This window comes from Lathyrus oleraceus, chromosome 6 (assembly GCF_024323335.1).
Source record: "Lathyrus oleraceus cultivar Zhongwan6 chromosome 6, CAAS_Psat_ZW6_1.0, whole genome shotgun sequence".
NCBI classification, from domain to species: Eukaryota; Viridiplantae; Streptophyta; class Magnoliopsida; order Fabales; family Fabaceae; genus Lathyrus; species Lathyrus oleraceus.
The window spans coordinates 162,377,304-162,391,905 of record NC_066584.1 but is presented as its reverse complement, the minus strand read 5'-3'; the positions used below and the strand labels follow the sequence as shown (position 1 = coordinate 162,391,905).

Below are 14,602 nucleotides of genomic sequence, written 5' to 3'. Positions count from 1 at the left end.
GTATGCTCTGACTTTTGAGTGTAAACACTTTAACCCAGAGAGATTTGGTGAGAGTGTGAGAAGCTACAGGTGAAGAGGTGCTTCGATGTGAAAGATTGGCGGAACGTCGAAAGTCAGGGAAGAATAAAACAATGAATGAAAAGTGAAAAGGGAGTCGCGAAAGATCACGACAATATTGCGGAAAATGAATTGGAAGAGTTTAGGGGTGACCGTCCTGTTGTCTCGAGCATCACTTGAGGACAAGCAATGATATAAGTTTGGGATTGTGATCGGTCACCAATTCTACTAGTCTTCTGACACTCATTCGGCATTAATTCACGAAGTTGGTAACACTTTGTTTTAGTTTTTTGTTATTTTGTCAAGTAAATTGGATATTCGCATTTCCATTCGCGTTTTGTTATTATCTTTGGTTTGTGTTAATGTACTACATTTTATGCTTTCTTTTGGTAGTTTTGTTGGTTTTCAGGTGCAAGCAAGAATGCCCAAAGACTCTCCAAGGGAATCGGGCATTCCTGGCTCACGAGGAAGAAGTTTTGAAGATACAGTGGCCCTGACACGGCCACCCGTGTCACCAGACACGGCCCGTGTCAGGGGAAGGATAAAAGAGGAGGATCAAGGGGAAAATAGTGGGCTAACACGGGTGCCCATGTTAGCTAACACGACCCGTGTCACCAAGTTTAGCATGGGCGTGTTAGAAACCAGAAGCAGTAAGCCAACACGGTCGGCCGTGTTGCCTGACACGGCCAATGTTGGCTTGGACGTCTCATCTTCTAATTTTATTGGATTTTTGGAATTGCTGACCCCGGAGGGTGTTTCGAGTATTTGCTACATCGATTAATTGATCAGTGACTATTTAGGGTACTTTTTGAGGAAAAGAACATGACTTTTTTGGACGACAAAGATTGGTACGATTGAGATTGGTACGATAAAGAGTTTCGGATAATGGAGATCCTTCAAGAGCGAACGCGATAAAAGATCAACGGAATCCCCATTTCTTGTAATGTCTAATTTGAATATTGTATTTTCTTTGAATAATATGAGCGGTTAAACCCCCAATGCCAGGGGGTCACTGATTTGATCATGTAATGACTTTGAATTTTTAATTCCATCAATGTTATGTTTGTTATTCAATTTAATTGTGAAATATTTCTAATGCTTTCGTTATCAGAAAAATAAGGATTGTTATATAGTTAACAATTTGCGGGATTACAATTGTTAAGGTTTTTGCACACTTAAACTGTAGTAGATATCACCTAGGACTAGGGATACCTTATGGTCACTGGTTATATCTTGTTATTTCAAAAAGCTTGGTTTCTTCATAATTTCCTAAGGACTTAGGTATTAGAATGAATGGCCAAAGGTTTCCCTCTAAGGTTTTAGGAGGAAACAATTTTAAGATTTGATAATTGGATATTTGAACTGGTTGAGGATCTATATATTCAAGGTCATTGCAGGAAATAATCACACTCCGTACCTTGGCATAATTCTAATATTTGTGTAAAAGCTTTATTTTGCATTATGTTTAATTCAATTATAGTGCGGATTTATTCCAAACCTTAAAACTCTTGTTTTTGTTTAATTGAATCACGACTTAAACTAATATTACTGCGCAGTCCTCGAGATCGATATTTGGGAAACTTCCCTATTATTACTACATTGGCAAAATAGTACACTTGCTATTTTATCGATTAGTACACTCCTTTGGGATGGTTCTTCACCTAACTCCATACTCGTGACTCACAACAAACCCTTTGATTCTCGGTTGATCCGATCAGTTATCGTCAATATCAATGGAACTTGGGTGTTGATAAGGTGAAACCCATAATCCACCAAAATGGATGATTGATCTTGATGATAACTTGATCCATCCCGTGACCTTTGTTTGTGTTTTCCTTGTGTGTGATTGTCGCATTCATGCATACATGTGCATCATAGAATTCATCACAAAAATAAAATTTTCAAGGAACTAAGGTCATATTTGTAAATATTTTCAGATCATGGATTGTAGACAAAGGAACACTAAGAAGTACAATTTTCAGATGTCCGGACTTGAAAGAGCTAAGGAAGCTAGCATCCTTTGTATTGGATCCCTTGGATTTCAAGCAACGTCATGGGAAGCTTCTATTTGTGTTGTCTACTGAAGTTGTGGAAGGACTCTTGAGTGTCTTGGTCTAATTTTAAGATCTTTTTTATCGGTGCTTGACTTTTCCTGATTATCAGCTCATGCCCATTGTCGCTCCTCGGATTTCCCGAATCCAAGTACAAACGCGAAAAGAGGTGGCGCGGAAGAAGAAGTAGAGTCGCCAGCTATGTACTTTTATCCCAAGAGGAGGGAAAGGTAGTACTGCATAACCAAGAGGGAACGGATAAAACAAAGTCTCGAACTAAAGAAAAATGAGTAAGGGGGCCGGTTACGTGAAGGGAAGGTTATCGCACCCCTTCACGTCTGTGGTACTCCACAGGATCCACGCTTGCTATTTATGTCTAAAGTGTGTGTATAAAAAGTCCTATATGCGATGCAAAAGAGAGAAAATCAATGTAGGGAAAAGAAAAGATTTATTGCTCGCACAGGCCCTACCCTGCTGCATACGTATCTCAAGAAGGATTGAGAATCAGAGCACCGTAGCTCGGCTAACCTATTTTTGTTTGTTATGTGTTTTTTAGGTGAACGACGTTACTACGCAATCTACCGGATGCTCGACCTTTGGAGACTTACTCACCTGTAGTAGAAGGAGTTAACGTGTTCTTAGGAGAAGAAAAATCAATGAGTTTGTTTGTGTTTTAGGAATGCTCATGCAAAAAGGAAGTCCTAGACGAAGGAACCGTGCTACCTTAATTGACATGCAAACGAGAGAATATACGAAGCCTAGCAGTCCTATGGGTGAGACGATCACACCACAAAAAAAACATATAGCATAAAGTAAACACACCAACAAGGGGGCTCAAACATACGTGGGTATGGCTTTAGTCAAGAGGGGTCATATCAACCTCGACAAACAAGCCATGGAAAGGTAATCAAATGGGCTCTTAACCACTGACATTGAACGTCAGGGTGAGCAGATCAAAAGGGTAATGAGGATAAGACCTCATAGATTTTAACCCGGGACAGGGTGAGCTCATGACAAAAAGTGGGGATTCAGGAAGATGGAACCCTCTCCACTGACTGACCGGACAAAAGATCTTAGGCTTTTGTTCTGAAGCATCGACACATAGTGCAAGCATAAAGAACGACACACTGAATAACGGGGGATTGACTACTAATCCCTTTTATCCGTCAATTGCCTCTTCATGGAGGTCTTTAGCACTGGTGCCTCTTCTTGGAGGTCTTTGGGCACAAAAGTAAACACACGAAAACATTGCCTCCTATCGAGGTCTTCCAGCTAAGAAAGTGGTAAAATGCTGGAAAGATGTAAAAGGAATCAAGAGATCTACCACACGGATAAAGATCCGAAGTAACAACAACTAAAGAAACAAGAAACCCAGAGATCTCTCAGGCTAGCACCATCAAAGAAAACAAGTTAGCAAAGTAATCAGAATAAATCTCTAAATGGTATCCCACAAATAAAGTGGAATACCAAGCAAGCTATCTCTTCAGGAGTCCTGTGAGCCCTCACAATAACTCAACAAACAAGTTAGATAACCAAATGGGGTGCAATCAAGAATTGCACCAAACAAAAGAAACATAACAACAACCGCGTCAGGTAAACAGTGCACGGATGCAATAGAAAACATGTCACAACAAACACAAAATAGATTAGAGAGAAAACAGAAAAAAAAACAATTGTTGTCATGATCGCTACTACTTCGCTTAGCGAAGACTTAGCGAAGCTTCGCTGCAGGCTCGCCTAGCGATGGGCTAGCGAATGCCTACGGGTTCTGGGTTCTTCTTCGATAACAGTCCGATTTCATAAACCCCAAATCCTATGGTGCTCATTTCGGAAACTAAGTGATTAAACATTCAAGGCGTTGTTCTACACATTCATGCACATCTAAACCCACATGTAAAACCTAACGATACCCACTCTTCCAAATTCACCCATAATGCCTCATACTTCAGAAATTTCAGGTTGAAAGCGTAAAGTAATGGAAATAAGGGCAAACCTGATTGGAGAGATCGAATGAAATTGACTTGCACGGTTTGGTTTGCAAAGCAATGTTAGGGTTTATGTGAGATGGAATTGATAGAGGTGATTCTGTGCAAGTGAGTTTTTTCTCTTCAGTGTCCGGAAGCTGCTGCAGATTAGTTGGTTAGGTTTTGTTCCAATGAAATTTTAGAGTTTATACTCTGATTTTCGTGGCTTGGTGGGCTCAGAATGAAGGCAATTCAAGCCCATGATCTTTTCTGTTACATTTTTTATTTTCAAAACGCATGGGCTTCGCCTAGCAAAGAATTTGCTCGCCTAGCGAGCAAGACAACTCAGGAAGTTCTTCTGGGCGCAGGTAACTCTGGTGGCCTTTATTGGGACTCGCTAGGTGAATCATTCTGCTCGCCTAGCGAGCATGACAACTCATGAACAAACTTTTGCTCCTTCAAGATTAACGTTTTGAATGATGAATAGACCCTATTTGAACATGTTGGAAGTAACTCAAGTCATTCCCTAGCCATTTCACCCTCAGTTGACCAACAGTTGACTTTTGACTTCACAGTTGAATTTTGAACCGTACTGAGCCCATTAAGCTTGATCCTTTAAAGAAAACCTCTAGTTGATGCACAATCCCCCTTGTATTGACTGATCATTCAGATATAACCCACAAAGTGACTTGGATGATATCCAAGCTTCTTGGAAGATAAACTCTTGGAGCTAATTCTGATTGACATGCTAAAATGCAATATGAAATGTTAAATGACCTAAAATGAATGCATGAATGAGGAAGGAAAATTTGAGGTGCTACACCCATGTTAGAAGAGTATGCCCATCTCTTGGGTATACCCGTATCTAACAAGGTGCCCTTTAGTGAATTAGAGGAGATTCTGAGATCTCAAGTCATAGTTGATTCTCTTCATTTGAAGAAATCTGAGATTGATGCTAATATGACGAAGAAAGGAGGGATTAAAGGGCTAACTTATGAGTTTCTCATTGGTAGAGCTACTGCTTTTGCTCAAGCTGGTAGCATGGACGCTTTTGAAGCCATCTTTATCTTACTCATTTATGGTTTAACATTGTTCCCTAACATTGATAGCTTTTTTGACGTTAACGCTATTAGAATATTCTTGATTGGGAATCATGTTCAGACTTTGTTGGGTGACACATATTTCTCTCTACATTTAAGGAATGATAAGGGTGGGGGAACCATTATATGTTACGTCCCTCTTCGAATCAAGTGGTTTTTTTCGCACTTGCCGCAGACGCCAGTCTTCTTGGAGAACCGACAATGTCTACGGTGGTCTTAGAGACTTATGTCTCTAACTAATGATACATTTTGTTTGGTATGATTCTGCATTTGATGGATTGGAGATTATTGACACTTGTGGTGAGTTCTCTAATGTGCCTCTTATTGGTACACATGGAGGAATCAACTACAACCCTGCTTTGGCTCGTCGTCATCTTGGGTTCCCCTTGAAAGATAACCTAATAACATTCAGTTAGAAGGTTTATTCTATCAAGAGGGTAATGATCTCCAAAATTTGAAGAGTAGAATGGTGCATGCTTGGCATAATGTTCATAGAAAGGGAAGAGCCGAGATTTGTCCATACAATTGTGTAGCTTTTGAAGTTTACACTACTTGGGTGAAGAAGAGAGCTTTGGAGCTTAAGATGTCGTACGCTAATAAAAAACCTATGTCTATGGTTGTGGCTGAGCCATCAACTCTCCCCAACCAAGATGTAGAGGAGTTGGAAGATTCACTCGCCAAGATAAAGTAAGAGAGGGACTGGTGGGAAGAACGGTTCCATGCTTTGAATCGAAAGCAAGTGGAGTTGCAGCTTGAGTTGAAAGACAAAGATGCACTCATTGAGATTCTTGAGAAGCGTGCAATGAAGAGACAGAGAGAGCCAGGAAATTTATTTTCCACTAGCATTCCTCAGCCTTTCGGTGCTTGGAAGAAGATCGTCGATCAGCTCGTCATTGAGAAAGCTCAGATGAAGACAACTTATGAGTCAGAGATCAGACGCATCTGAAGGAAGTACACGCCCTTGGCTAGTTCAGCTGATTCAATTTCTAGGGATCCTTAGGATGATACTTTCCTTTTCTCTTGTATTTGTATTTTTGGTTTCTGAAGAAATTATACTCAGTGTAATCCTTCCAAATTTATATGAATAAAAAATAGATTTTTATGGTTAATCCAAATGTTATTATTGATTATTATAATTGAAATATTTTCAAGTAAGGTTGAATGTTCCTTGAAAATTAAAATAAAAACATTGCATTTTCATGCATCATTTGCACAACAGGTTTCTTCAACCAGATGTCTTATTGTTCTTCGTCTTTGTATTAGACAAGTTGACTCATCATAATGATACGTGAGCTAATTGTCAAAGAAGAATGGATCATTTGGAACAGGAGAACTGAGAGCTCAAGGAAAAAGTTGTCAGACTCACCGCTCTGATGGAGCCTGTCATTGCTGCTCAAAATCAACCATCTCCAACTCCTGCAACTCCTCCTCAAAGGACTATCATCTATGAGATTATTTTAGCCCCAATGCATGTGATTTCTGCTAGCCAATCTACACCAGCTATGCATATCAGATTCCCGTGGGAATGCCTCCGAACTTCGTGCCTGAAGGTTATGCTCTAACTTTTTCTCCAATGTCGGCATCTAGCCCGGTCATGTTTGTTCCTCCTCCTGTCATGCATAATTTGCCTCGTGTTGAGGAAACCATTTACTCCCTCCGTTCCTTTATAAGTGTCACTTTCTTGTAAAAAAATTGTTTCTTTTTAATTGTCACTTGCAAAGTTCAAGGTAGTATTAATTGCAATTTTGTCAAAATTACCCCTAGATAATGATTGCAGAGAGAGAAAAAGTAAAGTGAATGTAATAAATAATTAAGGGTATTATAGGTAAAAGAAGAATTATTGTTTGAAAAGTAACAATAATGATTAGCTTCCTTGGTATGTGTAAAAAGTCAAAAAATGACACTTAAAAAGGAACGGAGGGAGTATCATTTTGAGCCGTCTAAGGGCCCTGATGTGTATGAGAAAATGGATGAGATAAAAGACCAATTTCTTGAGCTGAGAAAGGAATTGAAGACCCTGAGGGGTAAAGATCTATTTGGTAAGAGTGTTGTTGAGTTGTGCTTAGTGCACAACGTCAAAATCCCTGTCAAATTCAAGGTCTCATACTTTGAGAAGTATAAGGGAAATACTTATCTGCCGAGCCACTACTTCATCCACTACTCATCCACTACTTCCAAGACAGTCTGACCGGTGTTGGCGTCTTGGGAAAACACCAACCTCTCGACCATGCTTTCAGACAGATAATGATCAACTGCTCATCCACTACTTCCAAGACAGTCTGACCGGTGCAGCGTCTCAGTGGTATATGGGTTTAGATAGTGCTAGTGTCTGTACTTTCAACGACTTGGGAGAGGCCTTAGTCAAGCAATACAAGTAGATCATAGATATGGCTCCCGATCGTGATCAGTTACGATCAGTGTCTAAGAAGGATAATGAGACATTCAAGGAGTACGTGCACAGATGGACGAAGATTGCTGCTCAAATTAGCACACCATTGGAAGAGAAGGAAATGACGAAGATATTCCTCAAAATTCTGAGTTCATTTTATTATGAACGCGTGATTACCAGTGCTTCCAATGACTTCACTGAAATGGTGAACATGGGGATGCATTTAGAAGTGGGTGTCTGCGAGGGCCGTTTGTCTAAAGAAGAGGCGTCTACAAGCAAGAAGTATGGTGTGAGTTTCTCCAAGAAGAAAGAGGGGAAACCTAATGCAGTGTCTGCAGGGAGGCAAAAAAGGCCTTATATGAGAAAGAATCCAAGATCTCGCCAGCATCATCAAGTATCATCAGTCATTCTAGTATTTACCAACAATTCAGCAATTTAATAAGTACAACAGCAACAACAACAACAACAATATCAATGCACTCACAACAATCACAACTACAACAACAATCAGCATAAATTTGAGAGGAAGAATGTAACTTTTGATCCCATTCCGATGACTTATGCCGAACTTTATTCTTCCCTGGTTGGCAAGAATTTGATTCAGCAGAGGAATCCTCCACATACACCTGAGCCTCTTCCTTGGTGGTACAAACCCGATCTGCACTGTGCTTTTTATCAGGGGGCGCCCGACCATGATATAGAGAGTTTCAATCCATTGAAGTATGAGGTCCAGAAGTTGGTCAAGAGTGTTATGGTGTTCTTAGAGTACCGTGTGCCAAATGTCAAAGCTAATCCTTTGCCTGCTCATGGATATTCTTGTGTGAATATGGTAGATGGTTGTCCTGGTAATTTCAGGGTTTTTGGTGTTAGTCATATCCGACAATCTTTGGTGGAGATACATAAGACTTTGTGTTTGATCAGTGATTGTGAACATGACCATGATGATTGTGTTATCGACAATTCAACCCTCGAGGATGTGTGGTTGTTAAGAGGTCAGAAGTTAATGGGTGAAGGTGTGATCCAAAGTCAATAGTCCAGAGACATGGGTAATGATGTGAATGTTATTGTACCGGTATTCGAGACTCCGGAGTGAGTAGTGATCTAGTTTGACAGCAGCATAAGTGATAATAGATCGGTATCACCATTGGTAATACGGTTAGAGGGTCCCGTCCTATATGCATTCGATAAAGTTGTAACTTATAAGTTGAGAATCAGAAGTGCTAGCAATGATGAATGCACAACCCCATTGGAAAGGATCTCGAACACACCGATGGGAAGATTTACGACTACCTCAATCATGTAAGGAGAATAAAGAATCCAAGAAGAGGATGGAATTGAAACAAATTTCTGAGAATATCAAATATGTCTTCCTCAATTCTGAAGGTCAATGCCCGACTATAATAAATTCGAGCCTCAAGAGTATCCAATAATAGAAACTCATCCAAGTCCTAAAAAAATACAAGAATGCTATCGGATGGAAAATTGAGGATTTGAAAGATATTAGCCCTACAGTGTGCATGCATAAAATTCTCATGGAATATGATCACAAACCTGTTTTCCAGCCCCAAAGGAGACTTATCCCAACAATGAAAGAAGTGGTTCGGAAAGAAGTGGTGGAGTTGCTAGACGTTGGTCTTATCTATCCTATATCTGACAGCTCATGGGTGAGTCCGGTGCATGTGGTCCCCAAAAAGGGGGGGACCACCGTCATTAGAACACACCGATGGGAAGATTTACGACTACCTCAATCATGTAAGGAGAATAAAGAATCCAAGAAGAGGATGGAATTGAAACAACTTTCTGAGAATCTCAAATATGTCTTCCTCAATTCTGAAGGTCAATACCCGACTATAATAATATATTCGAGCCTCAAGAGTATTCAATAAGAGAAACTCATCCAAGTCCTAAAAAAATACAAGAATGCTATCGGATGGAAAATTGAGGATTTGAAAGATATTAGCCCTACAGTGTGCATGCATAAAATTCTCATGGAATATGATCACAAACCTGTTGTCCAGCCCCAAAGGAGACTTAACCCAACAATGAAAGAAGTGGTTCGGAAAGAAGTGGTTCGGAAAGAAATGGTGGAGTTGCTAGACGTTGGTCTTATCTATCCTATATCTGACAGCTCATGGGTGAGTCCTGTGCATGTGGTCCCCAAAAAGGGGGGGACCACCGTCATTAGAAACGAGAAGAATGAACTAATCCCTACAAGGACAATTATAGGTTGGCGAGTGTGTATCGACTACAGGAGGTTAAACATTGCGACCAGGAAATACCACTTCCCTTTGCCATTCATTGATCAAATGTTGGAAAGGCTAGCTGGTCATGATTACTACTATTTTCTAGATGGATACTCCGGGTATAATCAGATTGCTATTGCTCCGGAAGACCAAGAGAAGACGGCATTCACATGCCCTTATGGTGTATTTGCTTACAGAAGAATACCATTCGGGTTGTGTAATGCTCCAGCCACCTTCCAACATTGCATGACTTCCATCTTTGTTAACATGCTTGAAAAGCATATGGAAGTGTTCATATATGACTTTTCATTATTTGGATCTTCGTTTGATAACTGTTTAACTAACCTTTCTCTTGTTTTAGATATGTGCCAGCAAACAAATTTGATTATGAACTAGGAGAAGTGCCATTTCATGGTGCGAGAAGGAATAGTCTTGGGTCACAAAATTTCCTACAAGGGAATTGAAGTCGACCAAGAAAAAGTGGAGGTGATATCTAAGCTTCCGCCTCCGGTTAACGGAAAAGGTATCAGGAGTTTCTTAGGACATGCAGGTTTTTACCACAGGTTCATAAGAGATTTCTCTAAAATAGCCAAACCACTGACCACTCTATTGGTTAAGGATAAGGCTTTTGTGTTCGATGAAGAATGTACCACAACGTTTAAGACATTGAAAAACAAATTCGTATCGGCACCAATTGTAATTGCCCCAGATTGGTCTCTCCCGTTTGAGATCATGTGTGATGCTAGTGATATTGTTGTAGGGGCAGTTCTAGGACAACAGAGAGAGAAACTGCTACATGTTATTTACTATGCTAGTCATGTGTTGAACCCTGCGTAGATGAACTATGCTACTACTGAGAAGGAGTTGTTAGCAGTGGTTTATACATTTGATAAATTCCAGCAATACCTGTTAGGATCAAAGGTTATTGTTTATACTGACCATGCTGCTTTGAAATATCTATTTGCTAAACAGGATTCTAAGTCGAGGCTTCTGAGATGGATCTTGCCCCTCCAAGAATTTGATGTGGAAATTAGGGACAAAAGGGGATATGAAAACACTGTTGCCGATCATTTATCTCAAATGTCGCCAATTGAAGAAATAGAAGACAAGAGACCAATAAAGGATGAGTTTGCTGATGAACACATCCTAGCTGTCATTGGTATCCCTTGGTTCACGGACTACGCGAATTATCTAGTAGGTGGTGTAATCCCTAATGTTTTTTATTCTAACAAGAAGAAAAAGTGTTTACATGATTGCAGGTTCTACTTGTGGGATGACCCATTCCTATACAAGAGAAGAGTAGATGGACTAGTCAGAAGATATGTCTTGGAGAAGGAACAAAAGGATGTGCTTAGAGCTTGTCATGATTCAGATTATGGAGGACACTTTAGTGGTGAAAGAACAACAGCTAAAGTCCTTCAGTTGGGTTTATACTGGCCCTCACTGTTCAAAGATGCGCAATACATAGTCAAGGAGTGTGATAGATGTCAAAGAACAGGCAACATTTCTAAGAGGAATCAGATGCCGCAGAATGCCATGCTGGAAATCAAATTGTTTGATGTATGAGGAATAGACTTCATAGGACCGTTCCCACCCTCATTTGGAAATAATTACATCTTAGTAGTTGTGGACTATGTATCAAAGTGGGTGGAAGTGGTGGCATTACCCACTAATGATTCCATAGTGGTAATGACTTTTCTAAAGAACAATATTTTCTCAAGATTTGGAGTGCCGAGAGCACTTATCAGTGATGAAGGTACTCATTTCTTAAACAAACTGGTGGAAAATCTATTGAAGAAGTACAATGTTAAACACAAGATCGCCACCCCATATCACCCTCAAACGAGTGGCCAGATCGAAGTGTCTAACAGGCAGATAAACAAAATCCTGGAAAAGACTGTCTGCGTATCTCGAAAAGACTAGGCAATGAAGCTAGAAGATGCATTATGGGCATACAGGACAACATTCAAAACTCCTATAGGTATGTCCCCCGATCAGTTAGTTTATGGTAAAGCTTGTCACTTGCCACTCGAGTTGGAGCACAAAGCGTTTTGGGCTTCCAAATTCTTAAATTATGATCTTGCCAAAGCTGGTGAATCCCAAATTCTTCAACTTCACGAGCTAGAAGAATTTAGGAATCAAGCTTATGAGAATTCCAAACTTTATAAGAAGTAGACAAAAAAATGGCATGATCAGAAGATCTTGAGAAAGGAGTTTGTGGAGGGACAGTTGGTGCTCTTGTTTAATTCCAAGTTAAAACTTTTTCTGGGAAAGTTGAAATCCAGATGCTCCGGTCCGTTTTTGGTTCACCGAGTGTTTCCCCATCGAGAAATAGAACTTAAAAATCAAAGTAACGGGGACACATTTAAAGTGAACGGACAAAGATTGAAACCTTATTACAATGGGAAAGAGAGTGGGTTGATAGACAATGTTCGTCTCAAAGGATAAGATGGACGATCGTCGAGCCATACGATGTTAAAAGAAGCGCTTCGTGGGAGGCAACCCACGCTGTTTAATTTTAACAATTTCCGTTGTTTTGGTGTGTTTCGTTTTGTTTTTTGTTTTTTTTGTAGGTTCACGCAGCGACCACATAGGATGGAAAGAGAGGTTTGAACTCAACCAGGAGAATTCAATATGCCAGAAGACCAAGGCGAGACAGGTCGGAAAAAAGTTTTTTTGAGAAAAACAGGGTCCTGACATGGGTGCCTGTGTCAGGGTATGCCCAAAAGAAGGAAAATGGTGTTTCCAGTAGGCTGACACGGCCGCCCGTGTCAGCCCAACTGAAGAAAATGGTGGAAAACAGAATCCTAACACGGCCGCCCGTGTCATGGGACACGGCCCGTGTCAGGCAGCGCGTGGTCAAAATTTTGAGTGTTTCAACTTCATTTTTTATGGACCCCACCCTATTTTTTCACCAATAATCACCATATTAACTCATCATTACTCCTATTAATTAGATTTTCTCCACTTTTTTCTCTCTTTCTCACTTAACCCTCCTTCTTCCTCCTTGAGCTTTCACATAACTCTATAGCCTCCACCATTAAAGCTCACTCCTTTATCACCATAAACCTTCCAAATCGCCTACTCCCTTCACAAAAGTTGCTCCATTTTTAGTCCTCTACAAGTACACAGTAATCTTTTCTCCTAACTCCATACTTTATTTTTGTTCAAAAAATTTGCAGGGACCAAATATGCAGCCAAGACGAATTGCTAAGGGAAAGCAAGTGGAGGTTGAGCCGTCAAGGCCTCGGAAGAGGACCATTTGCCATCTAAATGATCATGACATCATCTTCGACAAACCGGAGCACGAGAGGCATTATTCGTCTCACGTCAAGCGTAAGATCACGCCAACGAGGTATTTATGCTCTGACACTCTAGCTTAATTGGGTATGTCTGAAGAATTGGATAGAATGTTTCATGTACTAGGCATGTTAGAATTTATGCACTATGAGGCGCCTACTTTTGAGCGCATAACTTTGGAATTTTTGAGTATTATTGATTTGAAGTTGAAGTAGGGGTGGACAGGTACCACGATGTACTATGGTGGCACTATGCATTTCAGGTTATATAACGTTGACCATGAGTTGACGGTTGAGCAACTAGGTGATATCCTCTGCTTACCCTTGTATGGTCTCAGAGTTGTTCCGGATAGTTTTAATGCTAAAACTTTTTGGTTAGCCATCACTGGTCGAACCGATTATGTGGCGTAGGGTGCTAAGGAATTTGGGATTCAGAACCCCTGTTTCCGCTACGCTCAGAAGGTACTGGCTTTCACATTCTTTGGTAGGGTGATAGTACCAGTGTGGCTACCTATAGGGAGCTATTCTTTCTATTTGCCATGGCAAACAGGGTTGTTGTGAGTGTTGCAGTATTTGCAGCTGACTACCTCGGTAGAATGGGAAGAGCTGCTCAGGGCGGAATCTCCATTGGGGGTATAATCACACAGATAGCCCACCATTTTGGATACGACCCTACTGCCCTAAATGAGACACTAGTGTCAAGTAAGAATAAGCTGGACATGAATGCTCTAGTTCAGCAAGGTATGATCTCTCAAATCTTAGATTATTATGCTTTGATGAGTTCTAGCCAGTTTATCATGGCACTTCCTGACCCTGCAAGGATAAGCATTTCTGACACTTCTAATTGGTTATATGAGAGTTTCGTCCATGATGATATGGACGAGCACAATTCTGACACTTTTTTTTGTAAGTGACCAGCACGAGGAAGATGCGTAGGAGCAAGAGCAATTTATCCCTCCATAAGAGGACACCACGTATATAGGTATCAGGTCGTCATCTATGACACCGGACCAATGGTCGTGGATACAGACTGAGATCGATGATCCCCGAGAAGAGCAGGCACGCCAAGGGGTAGGGCAAGCTCGTCAAGGAACAGTAATGGATAAGATGCATGTGCTGATGCAAGAATTAATGTTGTAATTTCTTCCGTCACAATTAGGCTTTGTGAGTTCCCCTTCTATCGTGGATTAAACATTGCGGACAATGTTTGGTTCAAGTGTGTGTGTGGGGGGGGTGTTTATTACTTTATTACTTTCAGCATTATTTTTATGTCATTTTTCTGATTGTTTATTGTCTATTTAATTAGTGTGTGAGGTATTTCGTGAGTTACAGATCGAGGGTATTCGTGTCGAATGAATGATAAGGCATGTAGTTAGTGGATGAAAGACACACCCCATACTTGCTCTCCAGGAAACCATTGAAAGTTGGTACTACTAAAGTGAATAATCGGACGCGACTTTTCGTTACTGGACTGACACAGGAATAATTTGCACCCAAAA

At 40.5% G+C, this 14,602-nt stretch overlaps 1 protein-coding gene across 1 annotated transcript; it reads left to right on the top strand.

The window, feature by feature from the left end:
• Positions 1 to 9,603: 9,603 nt before the first annotated feature.
• Positions 9,604 to 11,370, top strand: LOC127094545 (uncharacterized). The gene is made up of 3 exons (XM_051033368.1): positions 9,604 to 9,966; positions 10,201 to 10,500; positions 10,642 to 11,370. The coding sequence occupies exons 1-3, from the start codon at positions 9,604 to 9,606 to the stop codon at positions 11,368 to 11,370; spliced, it is 1,392 nt and encodes a 463-aa protein (XP_050889325.1).
• Positions 11,371 to 14,602: the final 3,232 nt, after the last annotated feature.